At 44.6% G+C, this 27,605-nt stretch overlaps 1 protein-coding gene across 2 annotated transcripts in view; it reads right to left on the bottom strand.

Annotated features, from left to right (window-relative positions):
• Positions 1 to 27,605, bottom strand: part of PIWIL4 (piwi like RNA-mediated gene silencing 4) — a 260,422-nt gene that overhangs the window by 93,829 nt on the left and 138,988 nt on the right. For both annotated transcript variants that reach the window (XM_077298444.1, XM_077298445.1), the window contains exons 6-10: positions 26,169 to 26,290; positions 21,843 to 21,923; positions 6,868 to 7,065; positions 6,608 to 6,719; positions 4,335 to 4,461 (exon numbers count right to left, since the gene is read on the bottom strand). In XM_077298444.1, coding sequence (XP_077154559.1) covers positions 4,335 to 4,461; positions 6,608 to 6,719; positions 6,868 to 7,065; positions 21,843 to 21,923; positions 26,169 to 26,290 — 640 coding nt within the window. The remainder of the gene's footprint in view (positions 1 to 4,334; positions 4,462 to 6,607; positions 6,720 to 6,867; positions 7,066 to 21,842; positions 21,924 to 26,168; positions 26,291 to 27,605) is intronic.

Here is a 27,605-nt window from a genome sequence, read left to right as displayed (position 1 = left end):
GTGTGCATGGAGCCTGCTCTGTGTATGGTGGATGCAGGGTGTGTGTGTATGGAGCCCGCTCTGTGTATGGTGGATGCAGGGTGTGTGTGTATGGAGCCTGCTCTGTGTATGGTGGATGCAGGGTGTGTGTGTATGGAGCCTGCTCTCTGTATGGTGGATGCAGGGTGTGTGTGTATGGAGGCCGCTCTGTGTATGGTGGATGCAGGCTGTGTGTGTATGGAGCCCGCTCTGTGTATGGTGGATGCAGGGTGTGTGTGTATGGAGCCCGCTCTGTGTATGGTGGATGCAGGGTGTGTGTGTATGGAGCCGGCTGTGTATGGTGGATGCAGGGTGTGTGTGTATGGAGCCCGCTCTGTGTATGGTGGATGCAGGGTGTGTGTATGGAGCCTGCTCTCTGTATGTTGGATGCAGGGTGTGTGTGTATGGAGCCCGCTCTGTGTATGGTGGATGCAGGGTGTGTGCGTATGGAGCCTGCTCTGTGTATGGTGGATGCAGGGTGTGTGTGTATGGAGCCGGCTGTGTATGGTGGATGCAGGGTGTGTGTGTATGGAGCCTGCTCTGTGTATGGTGGATGCAGGCTGTGTGTGTATGGAGCCCGCTCTGTGTATGGTGGATGCAGGGTGTGTGTGTATGGAGCCGGCTGTGTATGGTGGATGCAGGGTGTGTGTATGGAGCCCGCTCTGTGTATGGTGGATGCAGGGTGTGTGTGTATGGAACCCGCGCTGTGTATGGTGGATGCAGGGTGTGTGTATGGAGCCCGCTCTGTGTATGGTGGATGCAGGGTGTGTGTGTATGGAACCCGCGCTGTGTATGGTGGATGCAGGGTGTGTGTGTATGGAGCCGGCTGTGTATGGTGGATGCAGGGTGTGTGTGTATGGAGGCCGCTCTGTGTATGGTGGATGCAGGGTGTGTGTATGGAGCCCGCTCTGTGTATGGTGGATGCAGGGTGTGTGTGTATGGAACCCACGCTGTGTATGGTGGATGCAGGGTGTGTGTGTATGGAGCCGGCTGTGTATGGTGGATGCAGGGTGTGTGTGTATGGAGGCCGCTCTGTGTATGGTGGATGCAGGGTGTGTGTATGGAGCCGGCTGTGTATGGTGGATGCAGGGTGTGTGTGTATGGAGCCGGCTGTGTATGGTGGATGCAGGGTGTGTGTATGGAGCCGGCTGTGTATGGTGGATGCAGGGTGTGTGTATGGAGCCCGCTCTGTGTATGGTGGCGCTGGGCATGACGTGATTGCGACACTTAAATGTCACTGTCAGAAATTCAAGTGATTAAACAGAAGTGATAAAAGCTAGCTCTGATTGCTGCTGTCAGAAACAGATGCCGGATTTACAGTCATGGACAAAAGTATTGGCACCCTTGAAATTGTTCCAGAAAATGAAATATTGCTCCCAGAAATTTAGTGCAATTACACATATTTTGTTGACCCACATGTTTATTTCCTTTGTGTATTTTGGAACATAAAAACATAAAAAAAACACGAGGAAAAAAAAGTAAATCGGTTATAATTGACATACAACCCCAAAAATGGTCAGGACAAAATTGTTGCCATCTTTCCAAAATTGTGGATAAACAACTTTGCATCATGCTCGTTAAGACTCACCTTCAGCAAGTAAAAGGTGTGGGCAATATGAAAATCACACCTGAAACCAAATAAGGGGATAAGCTGACTCAATCTTTGTGTGTCTGTGTGTGCCACACTAAGCATGGAGAACAGAAAGAGGAGAAGAGAACTGTCTGAGGACTTGAGAACCAAAATTGTTGAACAATATCAACAATCTCAAGGTTACAAGTCCATCTCAAGAGATCTTGATGTTTCTGTGTCCACGTTGTGCAACATAATCAAGAAGTTTACAACTCCTGGCACTGTAGCTAATCTCCCTGCACGTGGATGGCAGAGAAAAATTGATGACAGGTTGCAACACAGGATAGTCCAGATTTCGGAATATCAGCCTCAATCAAGTTCCAAAGAAATTCAACCTGTCCTGCACGCTCAGGGTGCATCAGTGTCAGCGCGAACTACCTATCCATCCACATTTCAATGAAATGCTATGGCAGGAGACCCAGGACACAGAGACATAAAAAGCTAGACTGCAGTTTACCAATATGTACATGAGTAAGCCAAAATCCTTCTGGAAAAGCATCTGGTGGACAGATGAGACCAAGATAGAGCTTTAAGGTAAAGCAAATCATTCTACTGTTTACCGAAAACAGAATGAGGCCTACAATGAAAAGAACACACCACCTACAGTCAAATATGGTGGAGGTTCAATGATGTTTTGGGATTGTTTTGCTGCCTCTAGCACTGGGTGCCTTGACTGTGTGCAAGGCATCATGAAATCAGAAAAATACCAAAGGATTTTGGATCACAATGTAGTGCCCAGTGTCAAGAAGATGGGTTTTCGTCCTAGATCATGGGTCTTCTAGAAGGACAATGACACCAATCATACTTCAAGAAGCCCTCAGAAATGGATGGAAACAAAGTACTGGAAAGTCCTGATGTGGCAGCAATGAGTCCGGATCTAAATCCCATTGAACATCTGAGGTGAGATCTTAAAATTGCTGTTGGGAGAAGACGCCTTCACATATGATAGACCGGGAGCAGTTTGCAAAAGAAGAATGGTCCAAATTGATCTGAGCGGTTTAAGAAGCTTGTTGATGGTTATAAGAAGCGATTGATTGCAGTTATTTATGCCAACTATTTTGTCCAACTCATTTTGGGAATGTTGCGTGAAATTATGTCCAATTTCCCTTTTTTCAGGGAACATGTGTATAACAAAACATGTGTAATTGCAATAATTTTCTGGGAGAAATAATAACTGTAACAATTTCCAGGGTGCCAACACTTTCGGCCATGACGGTATAGCACAGTGGGCACCTGCCTTGCATGGAGCAGGCTCAGCTCCTGATATGTGCTTGTACATGTATGTTGGATTTTGGGACGGAGTTAATCGCATGCATACAAGAGACTTTGGGCCCCTGTCCTGGGGATTGGTGGGGGGCATCTTATCAGAGGACCCTCAGTGATCACACATTCGTTATCGATCCTCTGGGTGGGTGATGTTACTTGTGGGACGACTCCTTTACACGATTGTGCAAATTTACTTTCCAGTGTTGTTTTGATTCAACTATCCTTAGCCTATAGGCTCAGTTCGGGTCCAGCGCTAGATCTCGGTCTTTGTTGATCGGCTACAGTGGTGCACTTGTAACCGCTGCAGACGATCACTGAGTTCAGCAGCTACATTGACGAAGCAGTGCTGGATCCGGGGAGGGTATGCAAATCTCAGTTTGCGATTTTTATCCATCACTGAGCCTACAGGCTAAGAAGAGTTAAAAAGAGACAACCCTTTTGCAGGAAAGAAACTCTGCGCCGTTGTGTTTGGCACCCAACATGTTAATCAGATGCACGCTGCTGACAAATTAGTGAAGCTGTAGAGTGGGTGTCTGACAGCGCTGCTGGCGTAGCGCCGGTCGCATCTCTTTTTATGAGTTATAGATAAATATTTAATGACATACCCATCGTTTGGCGGAGCAGCGTGTCACCCGCGTCTGAACAGTGCAGAACAATGCTGCATTCAGGAGCGACGCTCCGCAGCCTACATGCCCGCTGCCAGGATCTGTGCGCTGGTGGAGTGTGAATGTCAGGCAGAATACACGGCTTGTGATGAGCCGCTGCCAACAATTTCCCTTTTCACTCGTCCCTGGCTGAGATCTGCTTTCTCCGAGGGGCAGGATAATTACCTCCTGTTAGCCGCCGGCCGCAGTTTTATCAATGGGATCTGATAACGATCTGATGTCTGTGGGGCGCGGATCAGGGATGTAGTGAAAGGAAGCCGGACGGGCCCTTTTGTTTTCACCGGGATAAGCGGCGCCATGAGTCTATCGGCCGCTTATCTCATCTTGCTCCACTGAATGCACATTAGGGCTGACAGCTATCGGACATCTATGGACAGCTGTAGGTTGTGAAGATCAGCCTATTATCTTTATGTGACTGAATGCCATCTAAAAATGTGAAAAAGCAAAAGTCCGCCTCCCGACATAAGGCTTTTGTGTGTGTATTACCAAAATACTTGCTTTCTTCTATAAACAGCGCCACGCCTGTCTGCAGGCCATGTCTGGTATTGCAGCACAGCCCCATTCCCTTTACTGAAGATGAGCTGCAATACCTGACACCACCATGGATAGGTGTGGAGCTGTTTCTGCAAGTTACAGGACTGTACAACTACAGGATAATCTCGAAGAGTCTTTTCGCTTCTGTGTACCTCTGTAGTTCAGCCGATACAATTTTATATAGAGGTCGCCCGGGCCTAGTTATAAATGATGCACCTTACCGGTCAGATAGCACAGTTCTGGGAGAAGGTGAACAACCCGGGGAGCGTCACAGCCCTCGCCCTTCTTCATCTTCAAGGTGCTCACCAGCATGGGCTGGGATAAGTCAGTAAGCTCCACATTGTATTGCTGGAATAAAAGAGACAACAGTCTGACAGATTACTGTATAATAAACTCATAAAACAGACTATCAAAACGTAAAATACACTCAAAGCTGTGAAAGAAAATCTCCCCAAAACCCGGAAATTGTCAGAGCTATGTTTTTTTTCTACATCCTACCCCAAAATAAACGTAAAAACATTTTTCCCCAATACCTTATAGGTGCCACAAAATGGTGAGTCTAACAAAATACAACTTGTCCTACAACAAATAAACGTTCCCTCTGCTAAGTCATTGGAAACATTAAAACTTTATCAGGCAAAATGTAATGTAAAAACTATTGTCTCAACACTCCAATATAAGTTAGTGAATAAAGGCTACGGACACCGCCTACGACACGACAAAACATTTTTTGTATGTAATTTACTGATTACATTAAGCTAATAAAATGTTACTAAATCTTTATTCAGTTTTTTCAGATTTTTCTCTTGTAGGAATGTCTCTCTCAGTAATACATGCTGGATGTGACTTCTGCTGTCCTTACTTATATATCAGCACATCTTCTATCCTGCACTCATTTTCTCTTCATGTGTTTTATTGCCTATTTTTCTCTGCCCTACCCGAGACTATACCTGCTTTCTCCCCTGTCCACATCATGGAGATCTGTGCGCAACACCCCTCGCAGCTGCTATGTCTAAGGGCTGTCCCACACGTCCAGATAATTCCGGTACCGGAATAAATCGGTACCGGAGTTATCCGTGTCCGTGTGCCTGGGAACTCACGGAGGCCATACCTGCGGCACACGTGTGCCGCCCGTATGGCGAGTGGGTACCACACGGAGCGTGTGGTACCCACTCTGCATGGTGCTGAAGCTGCGATTCATATCATCCCTGCAGCAACGTTTGCTGCAGGGAAAATATGAAGAATAGTGTTTAAAATAAAGATCTATGTGTCCGCCGCCCCCCCACCCCCTGTGCGCCCCCCCCGCTGGTCAGAAAATACTTACCCGGATCCCCCGTCGGCAGTCGCTCCTTCCTGGTCTGGCCGCGGCTTACTGTATGCGGTCACGTGGGGCCGCTCATTTACACTCATGAATAGGCGGCTCCGCCCCTATTGGAGGTGGAGCCACATATTCATGAGTGTAATCGGCCGCATACAGTAGGAGGCGCGGCCAGACCAGGAAGGAGCGACAGCCGACGGGGGACCCGGATAAGTATTTTCTGACCAGCGGGGGGGGCGCACAGGGGGTGGGGGGGCGGCGGACACATGGATCTTTAGTTTAAACACTATCATTCATATTTTCTCTGTAGCAAACGGTGCTACAGGGAACATATGAATGGCGGCTTCAGCACCATGTGGGGGGGACAGCGCTTACTGTAGCGCTGTCTCCGGCACGCCACACGGACCCCAGACGGAGAATGTCCGTGTGAGGTGCGTGTTTTACACGGACCCATTGACTCTATTGGGTCCGTGTAATCCGTGCGCTCCCACGAACACTGACATGTCTCCGTGTTTGGCACACGGAGACACGGTCCGCACACGGTCCGCACAAAATCAATGACATCTGAACAGATGCATTGATTTTTATGGGTCTACGTGTGTCAGTGTCTCCGGTACGGGAGGAAACTGTCACCTCACGTACCGGAGCCACTGACGTGTGAAACCGGCCTAACACTGAGGGGAGGGGAAGAGCAGATACAGAAATCAGGAGATCTGACAGATTGTTAATATTTTTGCAGATTGCTTGGCTAGGAAAAGGATTTATGGGCCCTCTGCAGGAACAAAATGGAAGAACAGTTTTCAAAAGTATTTAGAAAGTGATTAACTTTGCACTTGGGAAGCAAATGAACAATAGAGATAAAATTCTGTGCAAAGGTGATACAGTAATTAATGACTGATAGTAGGAATCGGCTTTACAAATTAATGACCTGTGCAACTGGGCAGAGAAGATGGAAGACCTAATGCTGACCGGCAGGGATCCGTGTCCTGTGCCGTGAACCTACAGTCACAGTGCTTCTTGCTTTGGTCCCGCCTCAGCGCAGTGCTGTACCCTCCCCTTTGTCTGTTATCTAACCTGCTCTAACATCGTCCCCAGCAGTAGAAAAGAGTCGCACCCTGATGTGCCCTACATCTATCAGTACTTACAAGGCAGCCATATTCATGGCATCCTGAATACCTGTTTATAATACTCCACGTAGGAAATCTGAGTGCCGTCCTTTTTCGGGAACCTGTCTGTGGGTTTGGTAGACCAATCCATGTCGTCCACTCTGTAGGTCTTATTGTTGTACCTAGTTAAAAAAAAATACTTTTTTTTCCCCAGAGACAAAAAAGAACTGCCCCCAAAAGTATGAGCGCAAAGTGCAAGTGCAAAATTGAAAGTTTGAAAAAAAAGAAAGAAAAAAAAAAAATAGGAAAAATAATTTTTATGATCAGTACCTGGTTAACACGACCATCCCCACAAACTCTTTCTCGCAGACTTCGGTGAACCTCTCTTTGGGGACCCTGGAGAACAGCTCAATCATGGACTCCAGCACGGTCTCGTTGCGCAGGACTTTGTGGCTCACGTCTACGCTCAGGGTCAGCTGTTTCTCAAGGAATGAGACTACTGTAGAGAATCCTTTCCACAGGGACAGCCTATGAAGAAGGACAGGTTAGACTTTTAATGTCTGAATGTACAGGCAGCGACAGCCTAAAAGTAGACTAGACAGTGTGAAAAAAATACATAAAAAAGTTCACACAGTGGAACATGCTGGACGATAAATCTGTTACATCTTTCAATACCACATTCTTGATTTCACCAATTTTTAACACCAAACACTACCGGAAATTTGGCAAAAATTTTGCAATTTTCCAACTTTGAATTTACATGCCCTTAAATCACAGAAATATGTCACACAAAATACTTAATAAGTAACATTTCCCACATGTCTACTCTACATCAGCACAATTATGGAACCAAATTTTTTTTTTTGTTAGGGAGTTATAAGAGTAAAAAGTTGACCAGCAATTTCTCATTTTTACAACACCATTTTTTTTAAGTGACCACATCACATTTGAAGTCATTTTGAGGTGTCTATACAATAGAAAATAACCAAGTGTAACACCATTCTAAAAACTGCACCCCTCAAGGTGCTCAAAACCACATTCACAGGAATTTTTGGAATGTTTAAAAAAAATGAACATTTAACTTTTTTTCGCAAAAAATTTACTTCTGATCCAATTTGTCTTATTTTACCAAGGGTAACAGGAGAAATTGGACTGCAAAAGTTGTTGTACAATTTGTCCTGAGTACGCCGATACCCCATATGTGGGAGGAAACTACTGTTTGGGCGTATGGCAGAGCTCGGAAGGGAAGAAGTGGCGTTTTGGAATGCAGACTTTGATGGAATGGTCCGTGACCGCTCCTGGCACATAGTGCCTGATGTCAGCTGTGATAGTCAGCTGACACCCGGCCGCGATCGGCAGCGTTCCCCCCGTGAGCGTGGTTGATTGTGTTAGACGTACTATCCCATCGATTGTCATACGGGCCCATACCACCTCGACCAGTCTTCAGATATTTCTTGGCCCAGTCTTGTTGTTTTATCTTATGCTTCTTGTTCAGAGGTGGTCGTTTTTCAGCCTTCCTTACTTTGGCCATGTCCCTGAGTATTGCACACCTTACTCCAGTAACGTTGCAGCTCTGAAATATGGCAAAACTGGTGGCAAATGGCATCTTGGCAGCTTCACGCTTGATTTTCTTCAATTCATGGGCAGTTATTTTGCGCCTTTTTTGCCCAACACGCTTCTTACGACCCTGTTGGCAATTTGAAGACTTCTGCATCCCTCTGCAAGACATCTCACAATTTTGGACTTTTCAGAGCAAGTCAAATCTCTCTTCTGACCCATTTTCCAAAGGAAAGGAAGTTGCCTAATAATTAAGCACACCTTATATAGGGTTCTGATGTCATTAGACAACACCCCTTCTCATTACAGAGATGCACATCACCTGATTTACTTAATTGGTAGTTGTCTCTCATGCCTGAACAGCTTGGAGTAGGACAACATGTATAAAAAGTATCATGGGATCAAAATACAACTTGCCTAATAATTCTGCACACAGTGTAAGTCATGGGCTTTTACAATGATGACTCATACAAGGAAAATTGACCTCCTGTTACTACATAGAGCTTATAAGGATTCCGCTAGTCAGTTTACAATCACGTGATGTCATAGACCTAATGGAAAAGAAGGAATTACCTGGGAAGAAAAGTAAAATGAGCAATTGTACGTGCAGAGTGCTGTAGAATATGATGAGTGCAATATATTTAGAGGATAAAAACTTTGATGGAAGGAGCAGGAGGGCTTCTACAATAATCAGTTTTTAATTTTTAGATTAAGGTCGGGTCCCTAAGACGTCTTTGTCATTGCTCAAAATTCTGTCAAGATCTTTCATTTGAATTAAAAAAAAACAAAAAACGAATTCACACATTCTACCGACAAAGCCATTGACTTCAATCAGGCAAACTGAGTCCAAAATATGGAACTTTGGACTCCCGTTTGACCTCCGTTCAGGCGGTGTCCATACATTAGTGGAACACTATAGCGTAGTAGACTAGATAAGTACAAAAGCACACACAACAATGGCTATTTCATATGAGGAGGAAGATGACTGAAGGTTCATTTTAAGGCAACGTTCACACTATCAGTATTTGGTCAGTATTTTACCTCAGTATTTGTAAGCGAAAACCAGGAGTGGAACAATCAGAGGACAAGTATAATAGAAACATCTGCACCACTTCTGTATTTATCACCCACTGCTGGTTTTGTCTTATAAATACTGATGTAAAATACTGACCAAATAATGAACGTGTGAACATGGCCTAATACCAATGGTCTTGAAATGAGAAATGATCTGAAGGGTTCACATACTTTTGTCCTTGTGTGGTATAAGTTAGAAATAACTTAACTGAATTATGAAATGCTTGGCTAAAATGAACTCATCTTCATGGATTCACTTTTTATTTTTTAACTTCTTTTTGCTTCTTTAGGGCTCTTTCAGCCGCCAGTGTTTCCGGTAGGTGTGACAGTTTCCACATGTACCGGAGACACTTACAAACATAGAGGCATTAAAGTGAATGGGTCAGCACACATTTCAATGTGTTTCCATGGACCATGTGTCCGTGGGCAAAACACGCTGACATGACCATTTGTTAGCAGCAGCACAGGCCGCAAAATGTCCTGCACACTAATGACATCCATGTGTCATCAATGTGACACCTACTGGCGCCTGGGAATCAGCGGTATTGATAGCGCTGTCTTCCGAGGCTGGGTGCTGAAGGCGTCACTCGTCATTGTCCCATGCTCTGCCTGCGATCAGGGGACAATGTTGAGAGTTGTATTCAAGTGTAAAATTAAGCATCAAATAAAAAATCACATTATATTCACCGTATCACCCAATCCCCCGAAGCCATTGTCCCCTGTAAACAAACAAAAATGTAAAAAAAGCAACAATATCCCTCAACTGTCTGAAGTAAGAAACCATAGTGTCCTACTCAGCAATCCTTCTGTGCAAAATTAGCTTATCAGCGTGAGGCCGGCGTCACACTAGGCGTAAGACAATACGGTCCGTTTTTTATGGCTGTAATACGCAGAAATGGGTGTGCCAGCGTATTTTGCGCATGGCATCCTCCGTATGTAATCCGTATGGCATCCGTACTGCGATATTTTCTCGCAGGCTTGCAAAACCGACATCTAATGGATTTATGGGCTCAAATGTTCGGTAAAACATATATACAGTATATATATATATATATATATATATATATGTAATTGAGACACATATACAGTATATATATATATATATATATATATATATATATATCTATAACACCCTGTGTCTTTATTTCATTAAAAGACTTTGTAATAATGTGTGTGTGTTTTATTAACCATTTCATACAATTGGATTAATAATGGATAGGTGTCAGAATTGACGCCTCTCTATTATTAATCTGGCTTAATGTCACCTTACAATAGCAAGGTGGCATTAACCCTTCATTACCCCATATCCCACCGCTACAGGGAGTGGGAAGAGAGTGGCCAAGTGCCAGAATAGGCGCATCTTCCAGATGTGCCTTTTCTGGGGTGGCTGGGGGCAGATGTTTGTAGCCAGGGGGGGCCAAAACCATGGACCCTCTCCTGGCTATTAATATCTGCCCTCAGTCACTGGCTTTACCACTCTGGTGGAGAAAATTGCACGGGAGCCCACGCCAATTTTTTTCCGCGATTTAACCCTTGATTTTACAAGCTACAGCGCCAAAATTTTGCACATACACACTACTAACATTAGTAGTGTGGAATATGCAAAAAAAAAAAAAAAAAGGGATATGAGATGGTTTACTGTATGTAAACCATGTCTCATATCATGTCGGGTTTGTGAAGGAGAAAGAAAAAGCCGGCAATTAAATTACCGGCTCTTCTATAGAACACGCTGCGTATTTCTCGCAAGTCACACTGCTGCTCCGTGTGTAATCCGTATTTTTCTCGCCCCATAGACTTTCATTGGCGTATTTTTTGCGCAATACGCTGACAAACGCAGCATGCTGCAATTTTCTACGGCCGTACAAGACCGTATATTACGGATGCGTAATATACGGCTGATAGGAGCAGCCCCATAGAGAATCATTGGGCCGCGTGTAATGCGTATTTTACGGACGTATTTTCTGTGCTCATACGTCCGTAAAACTCGCTAGTGTGACGCCGGCCTGAGCGTGAACTATGCTGGCTTTTCTCAGGCGAAGGTACATGTGATACTGATGCGGCACACGGTTGCCACACGTATAAAACACACGTACACAGATACTGGTTTTTCTAGTACCAGAAATATCAGGATGTGTGAAAGAGGTCTTAGGAATAATTCAAAATTTTCCATCACATTTTCTACAAAATCTATTTGTACAACTACTGAGGTGTGTGATCAGATGATCTTTAGGACAAGCATTTTACGCTAATATTTACCCAGTCCTGTGCAAAAGTCAGATGTATTATTTCTATATCACTATACTAATAAAAGAAATTAAAAAAAAACCTTGCAATTTTCATACTCTCCAATAGGCCAAATGTCTGAATCCTACTTCCAGTTCTTAAATAGAAATTAGCACCAAAATACTGCCTCCTTTTTGTATAGAAGTTGTCACGGGGATACCGTGACACAGTGGGGTTAGAAGATCGCAGCGCCTGGTGACACATACACCTGCGGCTTCACAGTCCTATTAGAAGATCTGGCTCTCTTTGCTCTGGTGCTCCAAGGGTTAAACTTCTGGAGTTCCTGGTCTTAGGTTGTATAAGCTGTTCTGACTTCCTTACTCCCAGCAGGTAAAAGAACCCTCCTCCTTGCTTCTGACCTTGCCAGTGATAGCTTACAACTACCTGGTTTGGAGTTGGAGGAGTGTGTCGAGTTTGGAGCAGGCGTTTGGAGTTGTATCAGGATAAATATGTGTGAAGTTAGCTTGTGTGTGTCTCCTTATCCATACTCCCATTTGGTTAGCCTCCCCGTCTCCTTTATTCCATTTCTTTTGCGAGTACTTTTGTATGATTGTGGTTGTCTTTTATCCCTTTCCGTTTCACCTCTGTATCTTTACATTAGAGCAGGACTAGCGATCCTGCTATCCTACTCACTATCCAGGGTGATACTCAGGGTAAGACGGGGATAGGAACGTAATCATCACATGGGGTGAAAGAACCCATCCAGAGATGTTAGGGGAGCTCAGAGTGGCGCAGGGCAAGAATCAGGGGTGCCTCTTGTTTCCTTCTGTAGTGGCAGAGCTCCCTTTCCCATCTGTCTTGCTGTGCACCGTTTTGCTTCCATCAGAAGCGTGATAGAAGTGTCCTAAGCATGCTCTAATATAGGCAAAGGATGTTGTGAAGGAAGTGGGAGGAGGTGACCTGTGATATCATCTATTGTGAATCCTGTTATCTTCTGTATATAGAGGTGTTATCAGTCATTGTACAGGAGGGGAGGAGGTGAGCTGTGACATCACCTATTGTGAATGGTGGATCCTCTGTTATCTACTGTACATAGAGGTGTTATCAGTCATTGTACAGGAGGAAGAGGTGAGCTGTGACATCACCTATTGTGAATGGTGGATCCTGTGTTATCTACTGTACATAGGTGTTATCTGTCGGTGTACAGGAGGAGGAGGTGAGCTGTGACATCACCTATTGTGAATGGTGGATCTTGTGTTATCTACTGTATATAGAGGTGTTATCAGTCATTGTACAGGAGGAGGAGGTGAGCTGTGACATCACCTATTGTGAATGGTGGATCCTGTGTTATCTACTGTATATAGAGGTGTTATCAGTCATTGTACAGGAGGAGGAGGTGAGCTGTGACATCACCTATTGTGAATGGTGGATCTTGTGTTATCTACTGTATATAGAGGTGTTATCAGTCATTGTACAGGAGGAGGAGGTGAGCTGTGACATCACCTATTGGGTCATTCCATGTCAAGTGATCCAATGATTTTTACCACTATATTTTTAATTCTTTTGAGATTTTGTTATTTGGTAATAGTGTGTCAGAGAATGCAAAATGTGAAGAAAAAAAAATTCTAGATTTTTTTTTTTATTATTTTTTATTGATTTTCAAAGTTCGGAAAAAGTGTGAATTTCGGTGTTGCCTGCCTTTACATTTCTCCACATAACTCAGGCTAGAAAAGAGATAGAGAAACAAAATGAACACCATTCTACTCAGAACAGTACAGGCTTTTACCAGATATGTCACAAGAGTATCTTTGATAATAATTTACCTATGCGAACGCAAGCGCAAAACTTTAAAACGCATTTCCGAAAAAAACGTTTAATTTAAAAATTTCAAAAACTGCACATGTGCCTGCTATGCTCCTATTCACATCTGTACCAAAACACAAGCTGGGATCGTGATGGGATCATATTTTTAAAAATAAAACTATTACAGTGTCAGTTCAAAAATCTTGATTTCAGATCTGTTCAGCTTGTGGTCTAAGGCCGGGTTCACACCTTGCGGCGTGCTCTGCGGGTTTATCCCGCAGCGGAATTGATAAATCTGCAGGGTAAAACCGCTACGGTTATCCCTGCATTTTTATCGCGGTTTGTTCCGCGGTTTCCGCTGCGGGATTACTCCTGTACTATTGATGCTGCATATGCAGCAATATGCAGCATCAATAGTAATGATAAAAATAATAAAAATTGGTTATACTCACCCTCCGATGTCCGGATCTCCTCGGCGCTGCACGCGGCGCTCCGATTCCAAAGATGCTGTGCCGAAAAGGACCTTCGTGACGTCACGGTCATGTGACCGTGACGTCACCACAGGTCCTGTTTGCACAGCAAACCTGAGACCAGACGGTGAGTATAACATGATTTTTTATTTTTATTCTTTATTTTTTACCCCAAATATGGTTCCCAGGGCCTGGAGGAGAGTCTCCTCTCCTCCACCCCGGGTACCACCCGCACATTATCCGCTTACTTCCCGCAACGTGGGCACAGCCCCATGCGGGAAGTAAGCGGTTCAATGGATTCCTATGGGTGCAGAATCGCTGCGATTCTGCACAAAGAAGTGACATGCTGTGGGTTGTAAACCGCTGCGTTTCTGCACGGTTTTTCCCGCAGCATGTGCACTGCGGTTTGCGGTTTCCATAGGGTTTACATGTTAATGTAAACGATATGGAAACTGCTGCGGACCCGCAGCATCAAAATCGCCGCGGATCCACGGTAAAAACCGCGAAGTGTGAACATGGCCTAACAGTGCGGGGTCTAGATTTACCAAATAATCCATGATTGTTAGATATTCCTGTATTATTTTATTATGTTACCACTTAGCAGCAGGAGACGACAGAGGAGAAGCTTTGTTAGGGCCGAGAATGACCAGGGGTAGACGGTGACTGCAGAGCAGATGACAGGCCGGCAGCTCGAGCCTCCACAGACCGTACTCACACCAGATCTTATCACCCAGGCAACTCCACAAAAGGAGGTAGAAAAATATTCTAACATCCAGTTCATGTATTGTACAAACCAGGACTACGAAGAGGAGGAGAGTTTGTGAAAACCTCGGTTATAGGAAGCAGAACCCATCACAGGGACTCAGCAATACCGGACTGTCATCCCATGAAGTGGAAATAAAGACAGTGACGTCCATGACGTGGTAGAAGGCGGCACAAGATCGGCAATGGATGACAACTGGCTATGTGACCTGTGAATATGATCGGCGCTGGCGGCTACTGGACTCTCCAAAGATTGTGAAAATGAAGACGTAGAAAGGACTTTTCTGCACCTTCTGGTCCAGCGCCGTCCTTTGTGTATCCAAGAAAATCAGACATTGTAAAAGTGAACAAAAATCAGATATAACTCAGGTGGAGCCGAACACCATGACAGCCGCACATACTCTGACACTGAAGGAAACGGCCATTGCTAGTGAGCGCTTATGGGCAAGATGACATTTCATCCTCTAGAAGGGACACATTGATGATAACAGGCCAGTGTAAAAACCTACTATTAATTGTTTGATTAGTTCATATTTTATAGAACGAGGATTTAACTACTGTACTATTCTTCTTAAACACTTCAGAAATGACAGGTTTAGTCAGTGGCGTAGGAAGGGGGGTGCGGGGGGGGTGGGCCGCCCCGGGCGGCACAATGCCGGGGGCGGGTCTGACCCAGAGAGGAGGAGAAAGAGAAAAAAAAAAAAAAAGACGCAGGCCCTTTAAATCTTCGGGCGGCGCCGACCGCCGCCACGACCAGGGCCCCCTTCCCCGGTGCCAGCGCTGGGGCCCCCCGTTCTAATACTCACCTTTCCTGGTTCCTGCGGCAGCTGCGGCGTCTTCGGCGCCCTCTGACTCTGCGATGTCTCAGGGCAGAGGATGCGTCATCACTGCGCGCTCAGCCTCTCTGTCCTGAGCGTTGCAGAGCCGGAGAGACGCTGAGTGCACCGGACCTGCGCTGGGAACGGGAGAGGTGAGGATTTTACTTTTTTTTTTTTTCTTTATGTCTGACTCACACACACTGGGGGTAATATGTTGGATACACTGTCTGGGGGCAATGCTGGAGACCCTGGGGCAGATTGCTGGAGACCCTGGGGCAGATTGCTGGAGACCCTGGGGCAGATTGCTGGACACTGGGGCAGATTGCTGGACACACTGGGGGCAATGCTGGACACTGGGGCAGATTGCTGGACACACTGGGGCAATGCTGGACACTGGGGCAGATTGCTGGACACACTGGGGCAATGCTGGACACTGGGGCAGATTGCTGGACACACTGGGGCAATGCTGGACACTGGGGCAGATTGCTGGACACACTGGGGCAATGCTGGACACTGGGGCAGATTGCTGGACACACTGGGGCAATGCTGGACACACTGGGGGCAGAATGCTGGACACACTGGGGCAGATTGCTGGACACACTGGGGCAATGCTGGACACACTGGGGGCAGAATGCTGGACACACTGGGGCAGATTGCTGGAGACCCTGGGGCAGATTGCTGGACACTGGGGCAGATTGCTGGACACACTGGGGGCAATGCTGGACACTGGGGCAGATTGCTGGACACACTGGGGGCAATGCTGGACACTGGGGCAGATTGCTGGACACACTGGGGCAATGCTGGACACTGGGGCAGATTGCTGGACACACTGGGGCAATGCTGGACACTGGGGCAGATTGCTGGACACACTGGGGCAATGCTGGACACTGGGGCAGATTGCTGGACACACTGGGGCAATGCTGGACACTGGGGCAGATTGCTGGACACACTGGGGCAATGCTGGACACTGGGGCAGATTGCTGGACACACTGGGGCAATGCTGGACACACTGGGGGCAGAATGCTGGACACACTGGGGAAGATTGCTGGACACACTGGGGCAATGCTGGACACACTGGGGGCAGAATGCTGGACACACTGGGGCAGATTGCTGGAGACCCTGGGGCAGATTGCTGGACACTGGGGCAGATTGCTGGACACACTGGGGGCAATGCTGGACACTGGGGCAGATTGCTGGACACACTGGGGGCAATGCTGGACACTGGGGCAGATTGCTGGACACACTGGGGCAATGCTGGACACTGGGGCAGATTGCTGGACACACTGGGGCAATGCTGGACACTGGGGCAGATTGCTGGACACACTGGGGCAATGCTGGACACTGGGGCAGATTGCTGGACACACTGGGGCAATGCTGGACACTGGGGCAGATTGCTGGACACACTGGGGCAATGCTGGACACTGGGGCAGATTGCTGGACACACTGGGGCAATGCTGGACACTGGGGCAGATTGCTGGACACACTGGGGCAATGCTGGACACACTGGGGGCAGAATGCTGGACACACTGGGGCAGATTGCTGGACACACTGGGGCAATGCTGGATACTGCGCCTGTGCGGCCGCCCTGCTTGTGAATCCCAGCCCCGCACTCTGCATAATGCATAACACACTGCGGGGCTGGGATTACCATGGTGGGTGGCCGCACAGGCGCAGTCTGCAAGCCTGGCTGTGACGTCAGACGGCCGGAGCTCTCTGCGCCTGCACCAAACAGCGATACACAGCGCAGGCGCCGGATTTCATGGGTAAACAACGCTGAGGGGGCAGTGCCCGGCGTTGAGTGACGGCAATGGGGGGGGGGGGCGCGCCAAACTCGGGAACAGCCCCGGGCGGCAAAAGCTCTAGCTACGCCAGTGGGTTTAGTGATATAATAGAAAAAAAATTGTTCCATGTATAAATAGGTGGTAAAAATATTGGTTCTTTTAATCTTGTTTTTAACATAATTAGGACGAGACTGTATTTAGAAAACCACACTGGAGGATGTGATCACCTTTTATCTTTTGGCTTGTTCACTGAATTCAGGTTAAAAATGCTGAGCAAGTTATGATGATTAAGATGTATTTATTCTGGCACTTCAGGATTTGTTTTTTGTGTTTATTTATTGTTACATATAAATGTTGAATGCAGTAAGTTGTAATTTGAAAAGAAAAAAGGGAAGAAACTCACACAAACCTAAAATCAGATGATTCAAGGCTTAAAAAAAATACAAATGTGATAGATCCCAAGTTGAATCCCTGTACAAATATAAACAAGGACACAAGTAACACACGTTCATGTTTTCACAATTTTAAAACATATGTTTTTTTCAGAATTGCGCATCAAAATATTTAATTTGATTTCTCCAAAACAAAATATAAACAAACATAGTCTTGTGACATATCAAATGAAAGCCAGTACCGTTCTGAGAAAAATGATGCCTCTCCCACCTCTATATCTTAATTCTAGCCCGAGATATTATAAAAAATGTAAAGTCATACCAGGCCAAAATCCATGCTTTTTCAAAACTTTAAAAATCTGTAAAAAATTAACTGATGAAGAAAAAAATTCTAAACTTTTAATTTGTAATTAACTAAAGTTGTACTTCATAAAAACAAAAAATAAAAAAAATCTAAAGACGTCAGGTAAAAAAAATATTCATATTTGGATCACTTGATATGGAATGACCCTATTGTGAATGGTGGATCCTGTGTTATCTACTGTATATAGAGGTGTTATCAGTCATTGTACAGGAGGAGGAGGTGAGCTGTGACATCACCTATTGTGAATGGTGGATCTTGTGTTATCTACTGTATATAGAGGTGTTATCAGTCATTGTACAGGAGGAGGAGGTGAGCTGTGACATCACCTATTGTGAATGGTGGATCCTGTGTTATCTACTGTATATAGAGGTGTTATCAGTCATTGTACAGGAGGAGGAGGTGAGCTGTGACATCACCTATTGTGAATGGTGGATCCTGTGTTATCTACTCTATATAGAGGTGTTATCAGTCATTGTACAGGAGGAGGAGGTGAGCTGTGACATCACCTATTGTGAATGGTGGATCCTGTGTTATCTACTGTATATAGAGGTGTTATCAGTCATTGTACAGGAGGAGGTGAGCTGTGACATCACCTATTGTGTATGGTGGATCCTGTGTTATCTACTGTATATAGAGGTGTTATCAGTCATTGTACAGGAGGAGGAGGTGAGCTGTGACATCACCTATTGTGAATGGTGGATCCAGTGTTGTTGGTCATTGTACAAGTGGAGGAGGTGAGCTGTGAGAAAACCTATAGTGAATGATGTGATTCTGTCTGTGATGATAAAGAGACTGCTAAAGTCTTCTGTACAGAAAATGAAGTTTTGGTCTAGTATAAGGTCTAGTGGCCATACTTCTGATTTTTTTTTCTTAATTCATATGTTGAAAACAGAAAAAAACATTATCAAGCATTTAACCATATAAGATGAAAATCTGTTGTCATTTTCTGATAACACAGGCATTTTCTTACTTTAATAAGAGTTAGCAAATTGGTAGAAAATAATAAACCTCATGTCTGAACCTCAGAGCTGAGAAAGCTGGATGGGGATGCAGAGCAGAATGAGCGCAGGTACCCTTTATTCTCAGGATTAGTGGGGTCTCAGATCATAAAACGATGAGCCAGAACTAGAGATATGTCATTATGAAATGGCATTACTGATTGAGGAATAGATTATCTGATTTCTCTGGAATTTTTATTTTTTTACAGAGACTGCTATAGGGTATATAGAAAAATGCCGTTTCTATTTTTTTGCAGCAAAAAATCAAGCCCTTACACTTCTGCACAGACTGTGCACTGATGTGTTATTGGTACACCTGATTAACACGCCGCGGTGCGGACACTACTTGCATAATGCTGCTGCACTCCATACAAGGCCACCTTTCCAAAGGGCCAAGGTGTGACATAATTAGTTGTAGCTACGCCTATTAAAGAGGAACAGTCGCCAGTTTTTCCTTTTAATTTATTCCCTTTTCTTCCCTGAGTATTCTGGGTTTTTTTTGTTTTTTTTAAATCCATGATACGGTTCCAGAGATATGGGCTTTTTTAATTTAATGCTGATTTTTATGGATTTTACCAATGGGGTGTCATGCCCCCTTAATAAATAACATAAAAAGTAAAAAAGTAGCACTAATTAAAAAGGCTTGTATATTGGGAACGATAAGACGGAATAAAAAAAAAACAATAATCATGGTAGCAATGGGAATAAAATAAAAGCAAAAACAAGACACTTTTGATCTGGTGACCAGTCCTCTTTAAAAGAGATTTTCCAAGAATGTAATAAAATGGCCCATGTCAAATAATTCACACAGCAGCTGGTCTTGTCACAATGGGCTGCAGTCTGACGAAACGCAGCTCCAGAGACCTGTGTCTCAACTGACAGAAGAGCTGTACCATAAGCACACATAGTGGATCTGTCGGACAAGGGCAGTGACAGGACAAGAACTGTCACGCACCACTCCGAGGGCAGTCCCCTTTTCAGCAGCAGCTGACCCCAAGTGTAAGAATAGTAAAAACGGAATTGGAGTCCGAGGCAGGATCGGATACAGATGGTACTGATGTAGACGCTTGTTCAGAACGAACAGACTCTCTGGAACCAAAGCAGAAACCACCAGAGTGGTTTCAGGATTCTGGTACCGCGGGTTCAGGTACCACCAGAAGGATTTCAGGTTCAGGTACCGCAGGAGCGGTATCAAAATTCTGGTACCGCAGATGTGGGTTCACATACCGTAGGAGTGGTTTCACGGTCACGTAGCACCAAAGCGGTTTCTGGTTCAGGTACCGCCGTAGCAATATTACCTTTCCGTACCACAAGAGCAGTTTTATTTTCAGATACTGCCAGAGTGGTTTCTGGTTCAGGTACGGCCGGAACGGTTTCAGGATAGTATCAGAGAAGATAGATACTGATTTATCTGGACTGGTGCAGGGACCTGATAACAAGCTAGCAGACTGACTACTACAATTGTTACTCAGGCACCTCCCAACAGGTGAAGGTGCCTTAAGTATTAAGTACCTCCCAGCTATTGGCTGGGGACACATTAAGAGTGCAGACGCTGTCTCTCTAAGAGAAAGGAAGTGTCTGTGTGTCCTTAGCGCGCTGTCAAAGAACCTGCGTGGCACGCAGACTCTGTGACATGTGAGACGAAGCAGGAAGACGCAGAAGCCTCAGTCCTCCTGTGAGCCCTCACAGCCCTTCCCTAGCACCTCAGGGGTCAGTATTGGGCCCGCTTCTTTTTAACATATTTATTAATGACCTTGTAGGGGGCATACAGAGCAGAATTTTAATATCTGCAGATGACACTAAACTCTGCAGGGTAATCAATACAGGGGAGGACAATTTTATATTACAGGATGATTTATGTAAACTAGAAGCTTGGGCTGACAAATGGCAAATGAGCTTTGATGGGGATAAATGTAAGGTCATGCACTTGGGTAGAAGTAATAAGATGTATAACTATGTGCTTAATTCTAAATCTCTGGGCAAAACCATCAATGAAAAAGACCTGGGTGTATGGGTGGATGACAAACTCATATTCAGTGGCCAGTGTCAGGCAGCTGCTGCAAAGGCAAATAAAATAATGGGATGCATTAAAAGAGGCATAGATGCTCATGAGGAGAACATAATTTTACCTCTATACAAGTCACTAGTTCGGCCAAACTTAGAATACTGTGCACAGTTCTGGTCTCCTGTGTATAAGAAAGACATAGCTGAACTGGAGCGGGTGCAGAGAAGAGCGACCAAGGTTATTAGAGGTCTGGGGGGTCTGCAATACCAAGATAGGTTATTACACTTGGGGCTGTTTAGTTTGGAAAAACGAAGACTAAGGGGTGATCTTATTTTAATGTATAAATATATGAGGGGACAGTACAAAGACCTTTCTGATGATCTTTTTAATCATAGACCTGAGACAGGGACAAGGGGGCATCCTCTACGTCTGGAGGAAAGAAGGTTTAAGCATAATAACAGACGCGGATTCTTTACTGTAAGAGCAGTGAGACTATGGAACTCTCTGCCGTATGATGTTGTAATGAGTGATTCATTACTTAAATTTAAGAGGGGACTGGATACCTTTCTGGAAAAGTATAATGTTACATGTTATATATATTAGATTCCTTGATAAGGCGTTGATCCAGGGAACTAGTCTGATTGCCGTATGTGGAGTCGGGAAGGAATTTTTTTCCCCAATGTGGAGTTACTCTTTGCCACATGGGTTTTTTTTTGCCTTCCTCTGGATCAACATGTTAGGACATGTTAGGTTAGGCTATGGGTTGAACTAGATGGACTTAAAGTCTTCCTTCAAACTTAATAACTATGTTACTATGTTACCTCACCAGTATGTGTGCTTATGATACACCTGCTCTGTGAGTTGAGACACAGTGCTCAAGGGCTGTGTTTCTTTAGACTGCAACTCATCCTGGCACATCACTAAGACAGGCTACTGTTTAAGTTACATAACGGAGGGCCATTTTATTACATTCTTACAGAATCCCTTTAAGGTGATCAATACTACATGTGTATGAATAAAAAAAACAGCTTTATAGTAAAAATCACAATTTCCCTTACTTGTGCTGAGGAATATTTATGGGATCTGATGGGCTGAAGTAGTTGTGTCCCACTTGGTACATTTTGAGATGTTTAAACACCCTAAAAATAAAAATAAAATATATAAATATAAATTCTACAGTATAAAATAGAACAATATAAATCATAAGAAAAAAATGTATAAAATGTTCTATTTGCCCATAGAACATGGTCACACAAAACAGTGTAAATGTCTTTTTTTGGTTTATTTTTTCATAACCGTGTTTCGAAGTCTGGAATATTAATACAATATACTTATACAATATGTCGCCATTGTGTGTGACAATAGGGAAGTATACAGATGCACACAAGAATACGTATGATGCACAGGTTGAAGCCTATAGACAGCAGCATCTTTTTATGTGTGCCTATAAATTCAGCATTTCCTGCGTTTTCTATTTCCCCGGAGAGTAAAGCGCTTCGTAGGGTTCAATTATTTGCTATATACAAAGACAAATTGCCGTGCACGAAGCCGCCGAGATCGTGAGGTTGTTGAGGATGTGACACAAGATGAAGTGTCAGAGACGTTACAGTTTCTGCTGTGTTTTGATAAAAATTTAAGTGGAATACTACAAATGAAGAAGATATGTACACAGACAACAGAGATGTCCAAAGGTAAAGGGGCGCTAACCGTATATTACATTTTATTACATTTGGTCTTGTAGATATCTGTGACTCTTACAGAAACATTCCTCATTGTTAACCAAGGAGTGTAAATTCTGTCCAATATAGGAAGGTTTATGTGCATCTTTTTTATGTTATTTTCCATTTCATTACCTTTTAATAAAATATATATATATATATATATATATATATATATACACAGTACAGAGCAAAAGTTTGACACACCTTCTCATTCAAAGATTTTTCTGCATTTTCATGATTATGAAAATTGTACATTCACACTGAAGGCATCAAAACTATGAATTAACACATGTGGAATTATATACTTAACAAAAAAGTGTGAAACAACTGAAATTATGTCTTATATTCTAGGTTCTTCAAAGTAGCCACCTTTTGCTTTGATGACTGCTTTGCACACTCTTGGCATTCTCTTGATGAACTTCCAGAGGTAGTCACCGGGAATGGTTTTCACTTCACAGGTGTGCCCTGTCAGGTTTAATAAGTGGAATTTCTTGCCTTATAAATGGGGTTGGGACTATCAGTTGTGTTGTGCCGAAGTCTGGTGGATACACAGCTGATAGTCCTACTGAATAGACTGTTAGAATTTGTATTATGGCAAGAAAAAAGCAGCTAAGTAAAGAAAAATGAGTTGCCATCATTAATTTAAGAAATGAAGGTCAGTCAGTCCGAAAAATTGTGAAAACTGTGAAAGTGTCCCTAAGTGCAGTGGCAAAAACCATCAAGCGCTGCAAAGAAACTGGCTCACATGAGGACCGCCCCAGGAAAGGAAGACCAAGAGTCACCTCTGCTTCTGAGGGTGTTTATCCGAGTCACCAGCCTCAGAAATCGCAGGTTAACAGCAGCTCAGATTAGAGACCAGGTCAATGCCACACAGAGTTCTAGCAGCAGACACATCTCTACAACAACTGTTAAGAGGAGACTTTGTGCAGCAGGCCTTCATGGTAAAATAGCTGCTAGGAAACCACTGCTAAGGACAGGCAACAAGCAGGAGAGACTTGTTTGGGCTAAAGAACACAAGGAATGGACATTAGACCAGTGGAAATCTGTGCTTTGGTCTGATGAGTCCAAATGTGAGATCTTTGGTTCCAACCACCGTGTCTTTGTGCGACACAGAAAAGGTGAACGGACTCTACATGCCTGGTTCCCACCGTGAAGCATGGAGGAGGAGGTGTGATAGTGTGGGGGTGCTTTGCTGGTGACACTGTTGGGGATTTATTCAAAGTTGAAGGCATACTGAACCAGCATGGCTACCACAGCATCTTGCAGCGGCATGCTATTCCATCCGGTTTGCGTTTAGTTGGACCATCATTTATTTTTTTAACAGGACAATGACCCCAAACACACCTCCAGGCTGTGTAAGGGCTATTTGACCAAGAAGGAGAGTGATGGGGTGCTACGCCCGATGACCTGGCCTCCACAGTCACCAGACCTGAACCCAATCGAGATGGTTTGGGGTGAGCTGGACCGCAGAGTGAAGGCAAAAGGGCCAACAAGTGCTAAGCATCTCTGGGAACTCCTTCAAGATTGTTGGAAGACCATTTCCGGTGACTATCTCTTGAAGCTCATCAAGAGAATGCCAAGAGTGTGCAAAGCAGTCATCAAAGCAAAAAGTGGCTACTTTGAAGAACCTAGAATATAAGACATAATTTCAGTTGTTTCAGACTTTTTTGTTAAGTATATAATTCCACATGTGTTACCGTATATACTCGAGTATAAGCCGACCCGAGTATAAGCCGACCCCCCTAATTTTGCCACAAAAAACTGGGAAAACTTATTGACTCGAGTATAAGCCTAGGGTGGGAAATGCAGCAGCTACCGGTTAACGTCAAAAATAAAAATAGATATCAATAAAAGTAAAATTAATTGAGACATCAGTAGGTTAACTGTTTTTGAATATCCATATTGAATCAGGAGCCCCATATAATGCTCCATGCAGTTCATGATGGGCCCCATAAGATGCTCCATATTAAAATATGCCCCATACAATGCTGCACAAAGGTTAATAATGGCCCCATAAGACGCTCCACACATTATGGCCCCATGAGATGCTCCATACATTGTGGCCCCATGAGATGCTCCACACATTAGGGCCCCATAAGATGCTTTTCATATATGGCCCCAAGAGATGCTCCTCATATATATCGCCCCATGACATGCTCCACATATATGGCCCCATGAGATGCTCTTCATATATGGCCCCATGAGATGCTCCTCATATATGGCCCCATGAGATGCTCCTCATATATGGCCCCATGACATGCTTCTCATATATGGCCCCATGACATGCTCCACATATATGGCCCCATGAGATGCTCCTCATATATGGCCCCATGAGATGCTCCTCATATATGGCCCCATGACATGCTCCACATATATGGCCCCATGACATGCTCCTCATATATGGCCCCATGAGATGCTCCACACATTATGCCCCATACATTTGCCCCATTTGCTGTTGCTGCGATTAAAATAAAAAAACCACATACTCACCTCTCTTCGCTCAGGCCCCTGGCACTTGCGATATAGTCACCTTCCACGTTCCATCGCTGCGCGCTGCTCTGTCTTCCATCCTCCGCACTGACTGTTCAGGCAGAGGGCGGCGCACACACTAATCGCGTCATCGCACCCTCTGACCTGAACAGTCACAGCCAGAGGACGGAAGACAGAGCAGCGCGCAGCGATGGAACGGTGGACAGGTGACTATCGAGCAATGCTCCCCCGATATACTCACCTGCTCCCGGCGCGGTCCCTGGCAGCGTCTCACTGTCAGATGGTCTCCGGGAGCCAGCAGCGTCTTCCTATGTTCAGCGGTCACGTACCGCTCATTAAAAGTAATGAGCGGTACCACGTGACCGCTGAACACAGGAAGATACCGCCGGCTCCCGAAGACCATCGGACATGCAGGGACCGCGCTAGGAGCAGGTGAGTATGTCACCGCGCCGCTCCCCCTCACCCGCCGACCCCCCCGCAGACACTGACTCGAGTATAAGCCGAGAGGGTCATTTTCAGCCCAAAAAAGTGGGCTGAAAATCTCGGCTTATACTCGAGCATATACGGTAATTCATAGTTTTGATGCCTTCAGTGTGAATGTACAATTTTCATAGTCATGAAAATACAGAAAAATCTTTAAATGAGGTGTGTCCAAACTTTTGGTCTGTACTGTATATATACTGAAATTTTACAAGTCGGTCTCTTCCTCTGTAGAGATCATTCACCCGATCGCCTGTGCTACATATAACAGGGCTTCAGCACTGCTATGTATAGCAAAAATCACATTCTCCTATGAACGCCGGCCACGAACCGACGTTCACAGCAGTATTGAATTGACAGGCACAGGGGTCTTCTGCACACATCCAGCAGTCATCATAACAACCTATCAGCGTCCCCCGATCATGTGACGGGGGTTTCGATGGGCAGTCGGAATAACGCGCCGACGTGTTTTAAATCTCGCTGTCAGTGACTGACTGTGGGATTTAACAAGTTAACAGCCGTAGGCGGAGCATCAATCAACCCGCGACTGTTAAGGGCACACGATGATTGAGTAAACCAGCCATCATGTTCAGGGAAAGATGCAGACTCATCGATGGAAGTCAGGTACACGACATATGACGCAAATATACGTCTTATTTCCTGAACCAGTTTATACTCCCTTCCTGTACTTACTTTTTAAACAGGATGCTAAAGAACTGGATATAGACGGGGGATCCAGGCATCAGAGTGCTTGTGAGGGTCACCGTGATCTTCACAACCTCCCCGTTTCTGGTTGTACTTGTCAGTTCTGTTACCTAAAAAAGAAAAATATCCCTCCAGCTTCACCAACGATTACACTTTATACAAATTACTAAGGCCAGTTTTAATTTTAAATAGCACAAGAGGGAATGCAGCTGAACTGCTAACCGTGTAACTCATGGCCAGGCCAAGCTGGGTATATGGGGTGGGATTGTAGTCACTAACATCATTAGCACCAACTACACGGCACTACAAGTGATAACAAGCTATTTCCATCACTTAAGAGGGAAGCCATTACTGGCTGCTGTAACAAATGTCTGATTCACCAACAATACACAGATGTGCACACAAAGCATCACATAACAAGATACAGTCATTGCCGAAAGTCTTGGCACTCTTGCAATTGTTGAAGAAAATGAAGTATTTCTCCTAGAAAAATTATTGCAATTACACATGTTTTGTTATACACATGTTTATTTCCTTTGTGTGTATTGGAACAAAATAAAAAAACAGGAAAAAAAAGGCAACTTGGACATAATTTCACACAAAACTCCAAAAATGGGCCGGACAAAATTGCTGGGCACCTTGTCAAAATTGTGGATAAACAACTTTGTTTCAAGCATGTGTTGCTCATTCAAAATTACATGTGGCAAGTAACAGGTGTCGGCAATATGAAAACCACACAGAAACCAGATAAAAAGGGGAGAAGTTGATTCAATCTTTGCATTGTGTGTCTGTGATACACGAAGCATGGAGAACAGAAAGGGGAGAAGAGAACTGTCCGAGGACTTGAGAACAAGAATTGTTGAAAAATATCAACAATCTCAAGGTTACAAGTCCATCTCCAGAGATCTTCATGTTCCTTTGTCCACGGTGTGCAACATAATCAAGAAGTTTACAACCCCTGGCAATCTCCCAAGATGTGGACGCCAGAGAAAATTTGATGAAAGGTTGCAACACAGGATAGTCCAGATGGTGGATAAGCAGCCCCAGTGAAGTTTCAAAGAAACTCAAGCTGTCCTGCAGGCTCAGGGAGCATCGGTGTCAACGTGAAATATCCATCCACATTTGAATGAAATGAAATGCTATGGCAGAAGACCCAGGAGGACTTCACTGCTGACACAGAGACATAAAAAAAAGCTAGATTGCAGTTTGGCAAAATGTATGTAAGCCAAAATCCTTCTGGGAAAGTGTCTTACGGACAGAGGAGTCCAAGCACATCACTCTACTGTTTACTGAAAACGGAATGAGTCCTACAAAGAAAAGAACACAGTACCTACAGTCAAATGTGGCAGAAGTTCAAAGATGTTTTGGGGCTGTGTGAAAGGCATTATGAAATCTGAACGTTACCAAAAGATTTTGGGTCACAAT

The sequence above is a fragment of the Ranitomeya variabilis genome, chromosome 3 (assembly GCF_051348905.1).
Source record: "Ranitomeya variabilis isolate aRanVar5 chromosome 3, aRanVar5.hap1, whole genome shotgun sequence".
Classification (NCBI taxonomy): domain Eukaryota; kingdom Metazoa; phylum Chordata; class Amphibia; order Anura; family Dendrobatidae; genus Ranitomeya; species Ranitomeya variabilis.
This window is presented reverse-complemented; position numbering and strand designations above follow the sequence as displayed.